Source organism: Leucoraja erinacea, chromosome 27, assembly GCF_028641065.1.
Source record: "Leucoraja erinacea ecotype New England chromosome 27, Leri_hhj_1, whole genome shotgun sequence".
In the NCBI taxonomy this organism is placed as follows: Eukaryota; Metazoa; Chordata; class Chondrichthyes; order Rajiformes; family Rajidae; genus Leucoraja; species Leucoraja erinaceus.
The window spans coordinates 30,910,950-30,923,900 of record NC_073403.1 but is presented as its reverse complement, the minus strand read 5'-3'; the positions used below and the strand labels follow the sequence as shown (position 1 = coordinate 30,923,900).

At 46.3% G+C, this 12,951-nt stretch overlaps 1 protein-coding gene across 1 annotated transcript; it reads left to right on the top strand.

Moving 5' to 3' along the window:
• Nucleotides 1-954: 954 nt before the first annotated feature.
• Nucleotides 955-6,946, top strand: LOC129710402 (uncharacterized). The gene is made up of 5 exons (XM_055657376.1): nucleotides 955-2,770; nucleotides 2,880-3,061; nucleotides 3,211-3,390; nucleotides 3,505-3,696; nucleotides 3,790-6,946. The coding sequence occupies exons 1-5, from the start codon at nucleotides 2,296-2,298 to the stop codon at nucleotides 3,811-3,813; spliced, it is 1,053 nt and encodes a 350-aa protein (XP_055513351.1). The 5' UTR covers nucleotides 955-2,295; the 3' UTR covers nucleotides 3,814-6,946.
• Nucleotides 6,947-12,951: the final 6,005 nt, after the last annotated feature.

The following is a 12,951-nucleotide window of genomic DNA, read 5'->3' as shown; positions in this document are numbered from 1 at the left end:
GTAACCTTTAAAGTTGTAGGACGGAACTGCAGATGCTGGGTTTCACCGAAGGTAGACACAAAATGCTGGAATAACAGCGGACGCAGCATCTATTGGAAACGGGATTAGGTGAAGTTTCGGGTCGAGACCCTTCTGGACCCGAAACATCCCTTGTCCCCAGTATTCTGGATGACCAGTTGAGTTGCTCCAGCATTTCATCATCTCTTTGCAGTCGGTAGAGGTCGCTAGGTGCGAATTAATTGCACATCTACATCAGGGGCACATGCGTTTAAGAAAGAACTGCAGATGCTGGTAAAATCGAAGGTAGATGCAAAATGCTGGAGAAACTCAGCGGGTGGGGCAGCATCTATGAAGAAGGGTCTCGACCCGAAACGTCGCATATTCATTCTCTCCATAGATGCTGCCTCACCCGCTGAGTTTCTCCAGCATTTTGTATAAACCTTTAGGGGAACATAGACCAGGCTCCTTCGGGTCTGACACTGTTGCCTTTCCCATGGAAACATTGCATCCAAGTTCAGCATCAGTCTAGGCAGAGTCCTACACCTGTGTGTGCCAGCTCGCAAAATTCATTGCTGGACACACCTTACACAAGATGTTCAGCGAGATTCAATGGATCAGAAGGCATCTTCGACCAAGTTCATAGTCCGACCGCAGCAGTTGGTATCAGTATTACTTCCACAGAGTACAAAGACACGGAATAACATGAACGATTTCTCAGGCCACAGATCAAGTCGAGTGGAGTTTATTGTCAATGCACAAATACGCCGAGCAACAGGTACAATGAAAAATCTTGTTTGTAGAAGTACCATAGGCACAAAGGCAAACAGGCAAAACAAATTCGATGCCTTCCTACAGCAAACAAATTATACATTAAGTATACATCTATTATCCACAAAACATGTAAAATAAAGTAAACTGCGCAAAAACAAAACAAAAAAATGTCAGTGCAAAAACATAGAATGCAAGAGATGGATTGTAGTGCACCTTTGTCATGGCAGGTCCGCTCATGAACCTGATAATTTGCAGGAACATCGCTGTTCCTCAGCCAGGTGATAGGGGACTTCAGGGTGAAGAAGGAATGGCCCTAGTGGTGCAGATCCTTCATAATTGTGTTGTGTTCGATAAATCACCGGATTTGGACAAATAAGAGTGTGAATAACAGGGTATTTTATTAAACTTCTAAATAAAATAAACCACATAGGCTCACGTATCCGCATATACACTGTCAAACCCCGAGTACACGCCACAGGATGTTCCTGTTGTTGATCACCTGGTACCCGTTCGCTGGGGCTCCTCCTGGAAGGGCGCCGGACACCATCCTTTATGGCATTTCTTATCTGCCATACCCACTCCCGGAGACAATCATAAGCCCCCCCTTTGTCCGCGGCGATTCGCCCAACGTGTTGCGCTCAGCAAACTCAGACGTTCCCCGGCATTGTGTGGGAACAGATGCGGAAACATCTCCCACATGTTTTGCAAACATCTTGTTTTCGAAGGGTTTAGAATGCGGTGCTGCTAATCTTGCTGATAACTCAATTTTAGCTGAAATTGTCTGTTTAACCCTTAAAATACACTCCACCTTTGGAGGCATGAGCCTACAGTAGCGCCCATCTAACTACATGTTACTGAGTATATAAACAATAATAATCAAATGTTCAGTATAATAATTCTATCTCTAAGAATGCGAGGTGATTATGTGTTAAACTACAGGGCCTGTCCACTTGCATGCGATTGCATGCGTCTGGGGCGACCAAACGTGGTCGCTTGAGGAGTACGGGCACCGTATGGCCGCGCGGGGCCGGTCCCACTTGGAAGCGCGGAGGCGCGTGGAGTTGTGCGGGGCTGGTCCCGACATCGCGCGGGGCTCAGAAAATCCCGCACTGTCCGAAAATCCCGCGCGCCAACGGCCCGTCGGCCCACAGGCGCCCACATTGAGGGCGTACGCAGCGTCTTGACGTCGTTCGCAGCGTCTTGACGTTGTACGCAGCGACTTGACGGCGTACGCCGAGCCTGGCGATGACGTCACCGCCCGACGCCCAACGTGCGCGGCCATTAAGATCAGTCTGCGGAAGGGATTCGGCCCGAAACTTTGCCCATCTCCTTCGCTCCATAGATGCTGCTGCACCCGCTGAGTTTCTCCAGCACTTTTGTCTACCTTCGACGTCCACTATCAGTCGGCCCGCCTTTATCGCATCAGCATAAAAACCGGGCGCGATTTGTAAATAATCACCACTTACCACGTTTCTTGCCACAGAGCCACGTTTTTCTTCCAAGCTGCAGCGATCCACAGAGAACATGAAGAGAACAAGGGACCCCAGGAACATCAAGAAGCATTCCATACAGGGCAAGGTAAAGCAGATTATTAGAAACAACATACAGATACTGGAGGGTCCAGCCACTGCTTCTGGCCATGCTGCTGTTCCTGACCCTGCCCCTTCATCAGTACCTGCCCGATCTCCTGCCCGATCTTCTGCCTTAAAACCCTCACCAGTTCCTACCCAAATTCATGCCCCAACTCCTGACTCAGCTGCTGCTGCAGAATGTGACTCGGATTTGGCTCAGGAGACTGATGCCTCAGCTGCTCCGGCGAAGAAGAAGAAAACGGTGGTCACAAGGCCTTATAATTTTACCAAGGAACAAGAGGGAGAACTGGTAGGATGGTATCAGGTCCACCGAGAACTGTACGATAAGGGCCATCGTGATTTCAGGAGCACGGATCTCCGCAACGCGATGCTTGAAAACAAGGCGAAGGAGTTCCCTGGCTGCTCTTGTAAGTACATATATTGTAGTTTGTCTACATGTCTGTGGTTGTAATTGCAGTTCCAATTAAGATTACAATTTGCTCAACTCTGATCTTCATTTATTCTCTGTTTTCACAGTTGACCAACTGTGTCAATGGTTCAAGAGTCAGAGGACACGGTTCGGGAGGCTGTCTCACAGTCTTGGCAAGACTGGCTCCGCCAGTCAGCCACTGACTGACAGGGAGCAGTGGATAGTGCAGAAATGGGGGTTTGTCCGGAACCACATAGTCCGAGTGCATAGGAGGAAGAGCGGCAAGAAGGTGAATAGTTATGAAAATTATGTAACAATTATAATTTGTTGGAAAGTGAGATGGTCAAATGATATTTGACAATGATAACTTGGTGGTCACCTTGCTTGCTACGTCCTGATGGCCTTGCACATTCCTGATACACATTTACTTTCTTCCAGCTTACCATGGGGAAATCATTGTGCGCCACCTCGAGTGAGGGCCAGACGGATTCCCCAGAGGGACCCTCTGGGTCCAGCACTGCGGACAAACAGCAGCACGCCAAGCAAAAGCCGGCCTGCACAACTGTGGCAGGTTGCAACGTGCCTGTTCAACAACTTCAGCGGGAGATGTTCACGGATGTAAGTGCTTTCGGGTGAACAATCAGCAAATTTCCCATTTACTCCGCCCTACGTCCACGTTTCTCCATCGCCTCCCAAAAAATACTTACCAGGATTGCATTCTCTTTGTTGCAGATCATGCAACAGGCTAAGACCACTACCGAGACAATAAACGTCTTGTCGCAGCCAAGGACGCCGCACGAAAGAATCGTTCATGCCTACTCAACGCTACTGAGGGAGGAGATGTTGCAGATCCCTGAGTCGCAATGGCACAGCTACTGCTTGGAGGGCTTAGTCTTGGCAAGGGCGCACAGACTTCTTCTGCCAGTAAAATCTTTTAATCAAGGTTTATTGAATTTATAAACATTTTACTTTAATGCTTTTTATGAATTACTCACCACAAATTCCTTGGTGTTGCAGAGTCCGATGAGGCCCATACCATAATGGCGGAGTTATGTGTTCTATCAGACACTCAGCTAGTCACGGATGTCTCTATGGAAGCAAAGCTTAGCTTAATGACCTTGCAAGCGTCCTCACGATTTACTGGTCCGTTTTAATCAGCCCAAGCTGATGTTTTAAACATAATAACGAGGAAAGAATATTTGACTTCATTGCCTTCCACCACAGCCAGGAGTGTGGAATCCACTGTGGTGGATGTTTATGTTAACTTTTATGTAGTTGTATGTCGTATTGCTTTTTTTTTAGTATGGCTGTATGGTAATTATTTTCACTGTACCTTAATTGGTACGTGTGACAATAAAATACCTTTGAACCTTTGAACCCTATGCACCTAATCGCGGAACATTCGGCCCTCAGGCTGTACCATTACAAACCACCTTCAGGATCAATACCAGCCCTCCACCCTCCGGGCACTCCTCACACAGAAGTAGGGAAGCCATAGGGAATTGCAGAATATTATTCCCCCGGCTTTCGAACTTCCAAGACCACAAATTCCACCAGGCGCTCTCCATGCCCTCATAGTGCAATTGTTTCCCAATTTTATTCTAGGCGTCACATGTGCACCACCAGGTCCGTATTGTTTTCATTAGCATCCGGTATATGTGCAACATTCTCTCGCTATGATGCCGCAAGTACCCCCTGCCACAGGTCGTTGGTTCAAGTTGTTTACTGCTTGCTGTAACACAGGGTCCTACCCCTTGAGCATGTGGGAGGGAGTTAATGTATGTATCTGCGCTTTTAGTAGACCATTCCTGCTCCACCAGCCCAGTGGGATGTGGAGAGTCCACTGCGCCCCACTATCAGCTGCTCGCCATTGTACTTTGTTATCTGCAAAGTGGGACCCCTTGTCAGACGGATTCTAATTTGAGGAAGGACATTCTTGCTATTGAGGGAGTGCAGCGTATGTTCACCAGGTTAATTCCCCGGGTGGAGGGACTGACATATGATGAAATAATAGGTTGACTTAGCTTGTATTCACCGGAATTTACAAGGATGAGAGGGTATCTTAAAGGATTGGACAGGATCAATGTTGGAAAAATGTTCCCAATGTTGGAGGTGTCCAGGACCAGGGGTAAGAATAAGGAAGGCGGCCCGAAACATTGCCTATTTCCTTCGCTCCATAGATGATGCATCACCCGCTGAGTTTCTCCAGCATTTTTGTCTACGTAAGAATAAGGGGTAGGTTATTTAGGACTGAGATGAGGAAATACGTTTTTACCCAGAGAGTTGTGAATCTGTGGAATTCTCTGCCACAGAAGGCAGTGGAGGCCAATTCACTGGATGTATTCAAGAGAGAGTCAGATTTAACTCTTTGGGCTAAAGGAATCAAGGGGCATGGGGGAAAAAGCAAGAATGGGGTACTGATTTTAGATTGTAAGCCATGATCATATTGAATGGTGGTGCTGGCTCGAAGGGCTGAATGGCCTACTCCAGCACCTATTTTCCATGTTTCTAATCTCCCATGGGGTGCCATACATGGCCAATATATGTATCCTTCCCATATATCATATGGACCAGCAACCAGCAGAGACATTACAATTTTGTGGGCATGAGCTGTTCCCCGCATGGCAATCTCCCCTCTGTTGCCTGACAAGGCAGATGGCCCCTACCTCGATAGGGCCATTGAAAAAAATGGTAGGGAGCGATTGTAGTCAATAGACAATTGGTGCAGGAGTAGGCCATTCGGCCCTTCGAGCCAGCACCGCCATTCAATGTGATCATGGCTGATCATCCCCAATAAGTACCCCATTCCTGCCTTCTCCCCATATCCCCTGACTCCACTATTTTTAAGAGCCCAATCTAGCTCTCCCGTGAGGCAGAGAATTCCACAGACTCACAACACTCTGTGAGAAAAAGTGTTTCCTCGTCTCTAATCTAAATGGCTTACCCCCATATTCTTAATCGGTGGCCCCTGGTTCTGGACTCCCCCAACATCGGGAACATGTTTCCGGCCTCTAGCGTGTCCAAACCTTTAATAATCTTAAAAGTTTCAATAAGATTACCTCTCATCCTTCTAAACTCCAGCGTGTACAAGCCCAGCCACTCCATTCTCTCAGCATATGACAGTCCCGCCATCCCAAGAATTAACCTTGCACTCCCTCAATAGCAAGAATGTCCTTCCTCAAATTAGGGGACCAAAACTGCACACAATACTCCAAGTGTTGTCTCACTAGGGCCCTATACAACTGCAGAAGGACTTATTTGCTCCTATACTCAACTCCTCTTGTTATAAAGGCTAACATGCCATTTGCTTTCTTCACTGCTTGCTGTACCTGCATGCTTACTTTCATTGACTGATGAACAAGGACCTCCAGATCCCACTGCACTTCCCCTTTTCCCAACTTGCCAACCAATTTTCTATCCATGTCCATACCCTACCCCCCAATACCATGTGCTCTAATTTTGCCCATTAATCTCCTATGTGGGACCTTATCAAATTCTGAACGTTCAGGTATGCTACATCCTAGTTACCTCCTCAAAGAATTTCAGAAGATTAATCAAACATGATTTCCCCTTCGTAAATCCATGCTGACTCGGACCGGTCCTGCTACTGCTATCCAAGTGTGCCGCTATTTCATTTTTGATAATTGACTCAATGCCAAACACATAGTGCTGGACTATCTCAGCTGGTCAAGCAGCATTTGTGGAGGACATGGATTTGTGATATTTTGATTCAGATCCCTTCTTCAGAAATTCAATATTACACTGTAAACCATGTCCAAATGCAAGATTAATGAGCTGTTTCCGTGCTGAATAGATTTTTGATTTCATGCTTTATATCTTTATTATAATATCCATAATATAAATATATATGTATTGTTTCTATGAGTTATACATGACAATTACTTGTACTGGTACTTTGAAACGAACAGGATGTTAAAGAACAATGGTTTAAAAAACAAATCTTGAAACTAAACCACATTTTCCTCAATGATGATGATTAATGTTCTGAGCATTTCCAATAGTTTCACTTTTATTTTCAGGATTATTTTGTATGTAACGTTCAAATCCTTCAGCAGCTGTAGCTACGTACATCACCTGTTCATGTTCTCCAGGAATGCTGCCTGACCCAGCACTTTGTGTCAATCTTTAGTTATATCTCCACTGAGCTTTCTTTCTTCCCTGATTGCCAATAGATTTTGGTGTCTCTGTTATGTAAGGAATGAAGTTGGCCAAAGATAGACACAAAGTGCTGGAGTAACTCACCAGGTCAGGCAGTGTCTCTGGAGAAATCGGATAGTTACCTATCCTTTATCTCCAGAGATGCTACCTAATCCACTGAGTTACTCCAGCACTTTGTGTCTATCTTTGATATAAACCAACATCTGCCCTTTTTTGTTTCCACATGAAATTGGCCAAACTTGGTAGGAACCTAAACCTGAAAAAACTGTCTTTTTGGGGGGAGAACAGAAGGAATATGAGGGAGATGGCTCTCGGGAATAGGATACAACTACTTACCAAAACACAACAACCTCACAAGGGGCAAAGATCCAAGACTCCAACTACTATGTGCTAATCCAGGCATTATTGTGGTAAAGGTTTGATGCGCCCTTTATAAGGCCTTCAAATCCTCCTCTCTCTCCCCCCTCTCTCTCTCCCCCTTCTCTCTCCAATTCTCTCCCCCCCCCTCCCTCTCCCTCTCATCCTTCCACTCTCTCCCTCTTCTCTCCAATTTCCCCTCTCTCTATCTCCCCCCCTCTCTCTGTCCCTCTCTCTCCCCCTTCCTCTCTCTTCTCTCTCCAATTCTCGCTCTCTCTCTCCCCCTCTTCCTCTCCCTCTCCCCCCCCACCTCTCTACCCCAGCCACGTTTATATCTACAGTTCACTCCATGAGTGTGTGTGTGAGAGCCGAGTAGTGTTTCTCATTCTGACTGCTCCGTGAGCTGCTCGTGTTGACAACTGCTCGTGTCCAACTCTTAACTGAAAATCCCCCCTCTCTCTGTCTCTCCACTGCCCTCTCCCCCCCCACATACACACACAGACAGAGACACACACGCAGATAGAGATACACACACAAAGCCACAGAGAGACACACACATACACACAGACACACACACACACACATACACACAGACACACAGTCACACACACACAGACAGACACACACACACACACACACACACACACACACACACACACACACACACACACACACACACACACACACACACACGCGGTTAAATCCCACCCGTACCCCACCCAGGCCATTAACCCCAACATCAATGTTAACACAGACTCAAACCTCCAACCTGGTCTACTGTAGTACCAGCACCGAACGAGTTAAAAACCTGCCCACTCCCGGCGTTTAGCGTTGAATACTCATGGCTGAGTCTGCTGCGGTGCTGGGGCTTGCTGCCCTGTAGACTCCCACGCCCCCCAGAGCCATTGTATAACTAACTACTGGCTGTTAACAAGTACTACAGTAGCAGTCAACACATTGTTTATTATCCACAGCGGTTGTTATCCATGTTCGTTTTGTAAAAAAATCTGTATGGCGAATGTTTTTTTGTAATCTTTATTTAACAAAGCGAATTTGTATTTCCATATGAAATACGGAAGATTAATGCGGGCCCCCCCTTAGGCACGGTGCCCAATATGGGGAAAATCGGTCCAGTTGGCCAAATGCCGGCCCTGATGGGGCCCAATTCATCAGGGGCCCACTTGCCATCAGGCAAGCTGACACCCTGGCCAGTCCACCACTGATCCTACCCATTCCCCTCATGATCTTATATACCCCACTATAAGATCACCCCTCATCCTCCTGCATTCCAAATAATAAAGTACTAGCCTGTCCAATTTCTTCCTATAGATCAGGGCCTCAAGTCTGGCAACAACCTTATAAATCTTCTCTGCGCTCTTTCCAGTTTAACATCTTTCCTATGACAGGGTGAATAAGACTGAACACAATATTTTAAATGTGGCCTCACCAATTTTTTGTACAACTGTATCATAACATCCCAGCTTCTATACTCAATACTCTGACTGATGAGGCCAATGCGCCCAAAGACCCGACCACCCCATCTATCTTTGCCGCCATTGTCAAGGAACTATATATCTGCATTCCTCAATCCCCCTGTTCTGCCATACTTGCCAGAAACCTGCCATTCACCATGAAGATCTTGTCCTAGTTTAACCAAAATACAACACCTCACACTTATCTGCATCAAACTCCATTAACCATTCCCTGCCCACTTGCCCAACTGATCAAGATACTGGTGTAATTTTTGATAACCATCTTCACTATCTATGATACCACCCACTTTAGTGTCATCTGCTCATTTCAAAGGAGGATCAAAATTAGTCTCGACCACAACATAGCCTGACAGTGAAAAACTAATGTGTGGAGTAAGGTGCCCAGAGTGAAGCTGAAATGAAACTTCTTGTAACAGCTGCTGATCTAAAATGGGAGAGGAAATAGAATATTTCATAAACTTCCCTCAATAAACGCTATCACAGGAAAATACAAAGCAAAAAGTTAAAATGATAATCAAATATGGGGAAATAACATATATTTTTAAATCAATCACTCACCAGCATCAAAATTGTGCTATTACACCTAAGTAATAGAAAATTATTGAGGCACCGTTAGAAACATAGAAACATAGAAATTAGGTGCAGGAGTAGGCCATTCGGCCCTTCGAGCCTGCACCGCCATTCAATATGATCATGGCTGATCATCCAACTCAGTATCCCGTACCTGCCTTCTCTCCATACCCCCTGATCCCCTTAGCCACAAGGGCCACATCTAACTCCCTCTTAAATATAGCCAATGAACTGGCCTCAACTACCCTCTGTGGCAGAGAGTTCCAGAGATTCACCACTCTCTGCGTGAAAAAAGTTCTTCTCATCTCGGTTTTAAAAGATTTCCCCTTTATCCTTAAGCTGTGACCCCTTGTCCTGGACTTCCCTAACATCGGGAACAATCTTCCTGCATGTAGCCTGTCCAACCCCTTAAGAATTTTGTAAGTTTCTATAAGATCCCCTCTCAATCTTCTAAATTCTAGAGAGTATAAACCAAGTCTATCCAGTCTTTCTTCATACGACAGTCCTGACATCCCAGGAATCAATCTGGTGAACCGTCTCTGCACTCCCTCTATGGCAATAATGTCCTTCCTCAGATTTGGAGACCAAAACTGTACGCAATACTCCAGGTGTGGTCTCACCAAGACCCTGTACAACTGCAGTAGAACCTCTCTACTCCTATACTCAAATCCTTTTGCAATGAAAGCTAACATACCATTCGCTTTCTTTACTGCCTGCTGCACCTGCATGCCTATCTTCAATGACTGGTGTTCCATGACACCCAGGTCTCGCTGCATCTCCCCCTTTCCCAATCGGCCACCATTTAGATAATAGTCTGCTTTCCTGTTTTTGCCACCAAAATGGATAACCTCACATTTATCCACATTATACTTTCATTATTAAAAATATATACATCTGATTATCATTCTCAGTCACCAACGGGCTGGAAAATCTAATCTGAAGACGGGTTTTGACTCGAAATGTTGTTTATTTCCTTCGCTCCACAGATGCTGCCTCACCCGCTGAGTTTCTCCAACATTTTTGTCTACCTTTGCAAATTAGTTCTTGTCTCAAAGAAGGTTACTTTCCATGCACAACCACTGGGTCCACAAAAAAAAGTATTCAAGAAATTACCAGAAATAATATGAAAATCTTAAATTATGCGAGAGAAACTGTATTGGTAATCATACGAGAAATTAACTGTCCCACCTTTTGTAAAATGGTGTGATTCTAAACTTTTTGTTAAATGTGCCATTTCTTATCAATTTTGTTACCGTGGCTGATTTCCACATGCATCCTTCCAGTACCCTGAACTGACATTCAGAATTGTTACAGCATTGTGGTAGACCATTCAGCCTTTTCAGTCTATATGACAATTAAATTGACTCTTGATATCACCTCTATGTAAAATTATTTCAACAAATCCCACTCTCACACTGTCTCCTTTAGCTCTTCAAATTCATCTTTCAGATATTAACCCAGCTCCCTCCTGAATGGTACAATGGAATCTGTATTACAAATAGTGCATTCCAGATTCTGACCACCTGCTATGTAAATTCAACATGTCACTTTTGGTTCTCTTGCCTATTACTGCACTTTCATTCCACATCTCCTGCTTATCGATGCCTCTCACAACAGGTACTGTTTCTCTTTCCTTCATGATTTTAGATGCCCCCCATCAAATCCACTTGGAAACTCTTCTATTCCAAGGAGAACATGCCAGTCATCACTCCATCGTCATAATTAATGCTCCTCATCTGTGAATTATTTAATTGTGTTTTTGCCAAAGTCTTTATATCTTTACTTAACTGTGGTGCAATAATCCAAAGTGGAATCTACCATTATTTTAAAGGCCTCTGTTTCAGTTCCCCAAAATCCACAAACCTGACTGTCCTGGCAGACCCATTGGTTCTGCTTTTTCTTGTCCCACCCAACTTATTTCAACATACCTCGACTCCATCCTACCCCCCATGGTCAAATCCCGCCCTAACTATGTCCAAGACACCTCACACGCTCTTCATCTCCTCCATGACTTTTCCAGGCCCTCACTCCCTCATCTTCAACATGGATGTCCAGTCACTCTACACCTCCATCCCCCACCAGGAGGGTCTTAAAGGGTCTCGACCGCAGAACCAACCAATCCCCTTCTACCGATGCTCTCCTCCACCTAGCCGGTCCTAACCCTCAACAACTTTTCCTTTAACTCCTCCCATTTCCTCCAAATCCAAGGCGTAGCTATGGGCACGCGCATGGGCCCCAGCTATGCCTGCCTCTTTGTAGGGTACGTTGAACAATCCTTGTTCGAGGCGTACCATGGCCCTATCCCCGAACTCTACCTCCGCGACATTGAAGACTGCATTGGTGCTACCTCCTGCACCAGGCACGTGCCGTCAGGGTGGGCAAGGTAGGCACTTCCTACCCTGACCAAAATTATAAAATGGTAATTACTAAATATAAATAGTAAAGGCGTAGGAGAATTATGCCTATCTAAGAGTTCGATCTATTAAGTAGGCATAATTCTCCGTGCTTTTCATCCGCAGCACTTGTAACCCTTGAAGGTCTGTGCAGCCCACATGCCGTCAGCGCTGCTTCAAGCCGTCAATGACAAGCGAGACTGAAGGCAGCAGAATTCTGCCTTTGCAGTACCGCTAGTTTTTTGGCGGGGTTTTCAAATATGGATTGTCATTATTATAAGTGTATCTTAGGAAACAAAGAGAGAAGAATGTATTTCGTGCACCGATAATGTGGTAAGTACATTTCTTGGTGCTTTATTTTTTTAAATACCGTATTTCCCAAGGTGTGGTGGTGGAGGGAGAGTTCCTTTCACAGCGTTTGGGGAGTCTGGCCCGGGGTAAAGTTGCGGGGAGGGCACGAATATTGTGAACGAGGGGTCGGGATCATGACACTTGCGACGCTCCTTGCACGGAGCCACCGCATTGAGGCCGGGGAGGGAAGCAGCTTGGGTGGCTGTGAGTGGCCGCTGGGCTGGACAGCGGAACCAGCCGCCCCCTCAGCTCCTTCTGCCGGCCCCCGCTCACCTCTGGCATCTCTCCGTCTGAAAACCTCTCTCCTGCCGCTCGCTGGCCTCACTCATGTCAGCCGCTTCCCGCAAATCTTTAAATTCCAACAGCGCGATTGAGGTTACTCGGCTGTGGGAATTTAAGGATTTGCGGGAAGCGGCTGTCATGAGCGAAGTCGGCGAGCGGCGGATGAGAGGTGTTCAGACGGAAAGCACTGCCAAAGATGAGTGGGCTGGCAGAAGGCGCTGAAGTGGCGGCTAGTTCTGCTGTCGGGTCCCGGCGGCCACTCGCAGCCCCCTGAGCTGCTATCCCCGGCTACAATGCGGTGGCGCCGCGCCCGGAGTGCCGCAGCAGCGGTGAGTGAGTGAGTTACTGGCATTATCCCCGACCCCCTCCTTCTCAACGCTCCTGCCCTCCCCGCAACTTTAACCCCTGGCACAGACTCTCCACACACTGTGAAAGGAACTCTCCCCCCAATTGGTCCCTTGAACAAGTGTTGTCATTCAATAAGATAACAACTTTTCAACCTTTCCCTGTACTCTCGTTTTCCCCACCATCTCTCCACCTGCCATCACCCTTCA

Excerpts from the sequence above, each read along its gene's own strand:
- LOC129710402 (XM_055657376.1), top strand. The coding sequence starts at position 2,296 with ATGAAGAGAACAAGGGACCCCAGGAACATCAAGAAGCATTCCATACAG. Across the intron at positions 2,771-2,879 it reads GGAGTTCCCTGGCTGCTCTT|TTGACCAACTGTGTCAATGG; the intron begins GTAAGTACATAT and ends CTGTTTTCACAG. Across the intron at positions 3,062-3,210 it reads GGAGGAAGAGCGGCAAGAAG|CTTACCATGGGGAAATCATT; the intron begins GTGAATAGTTAT and ends ACTTTCTTCCAG.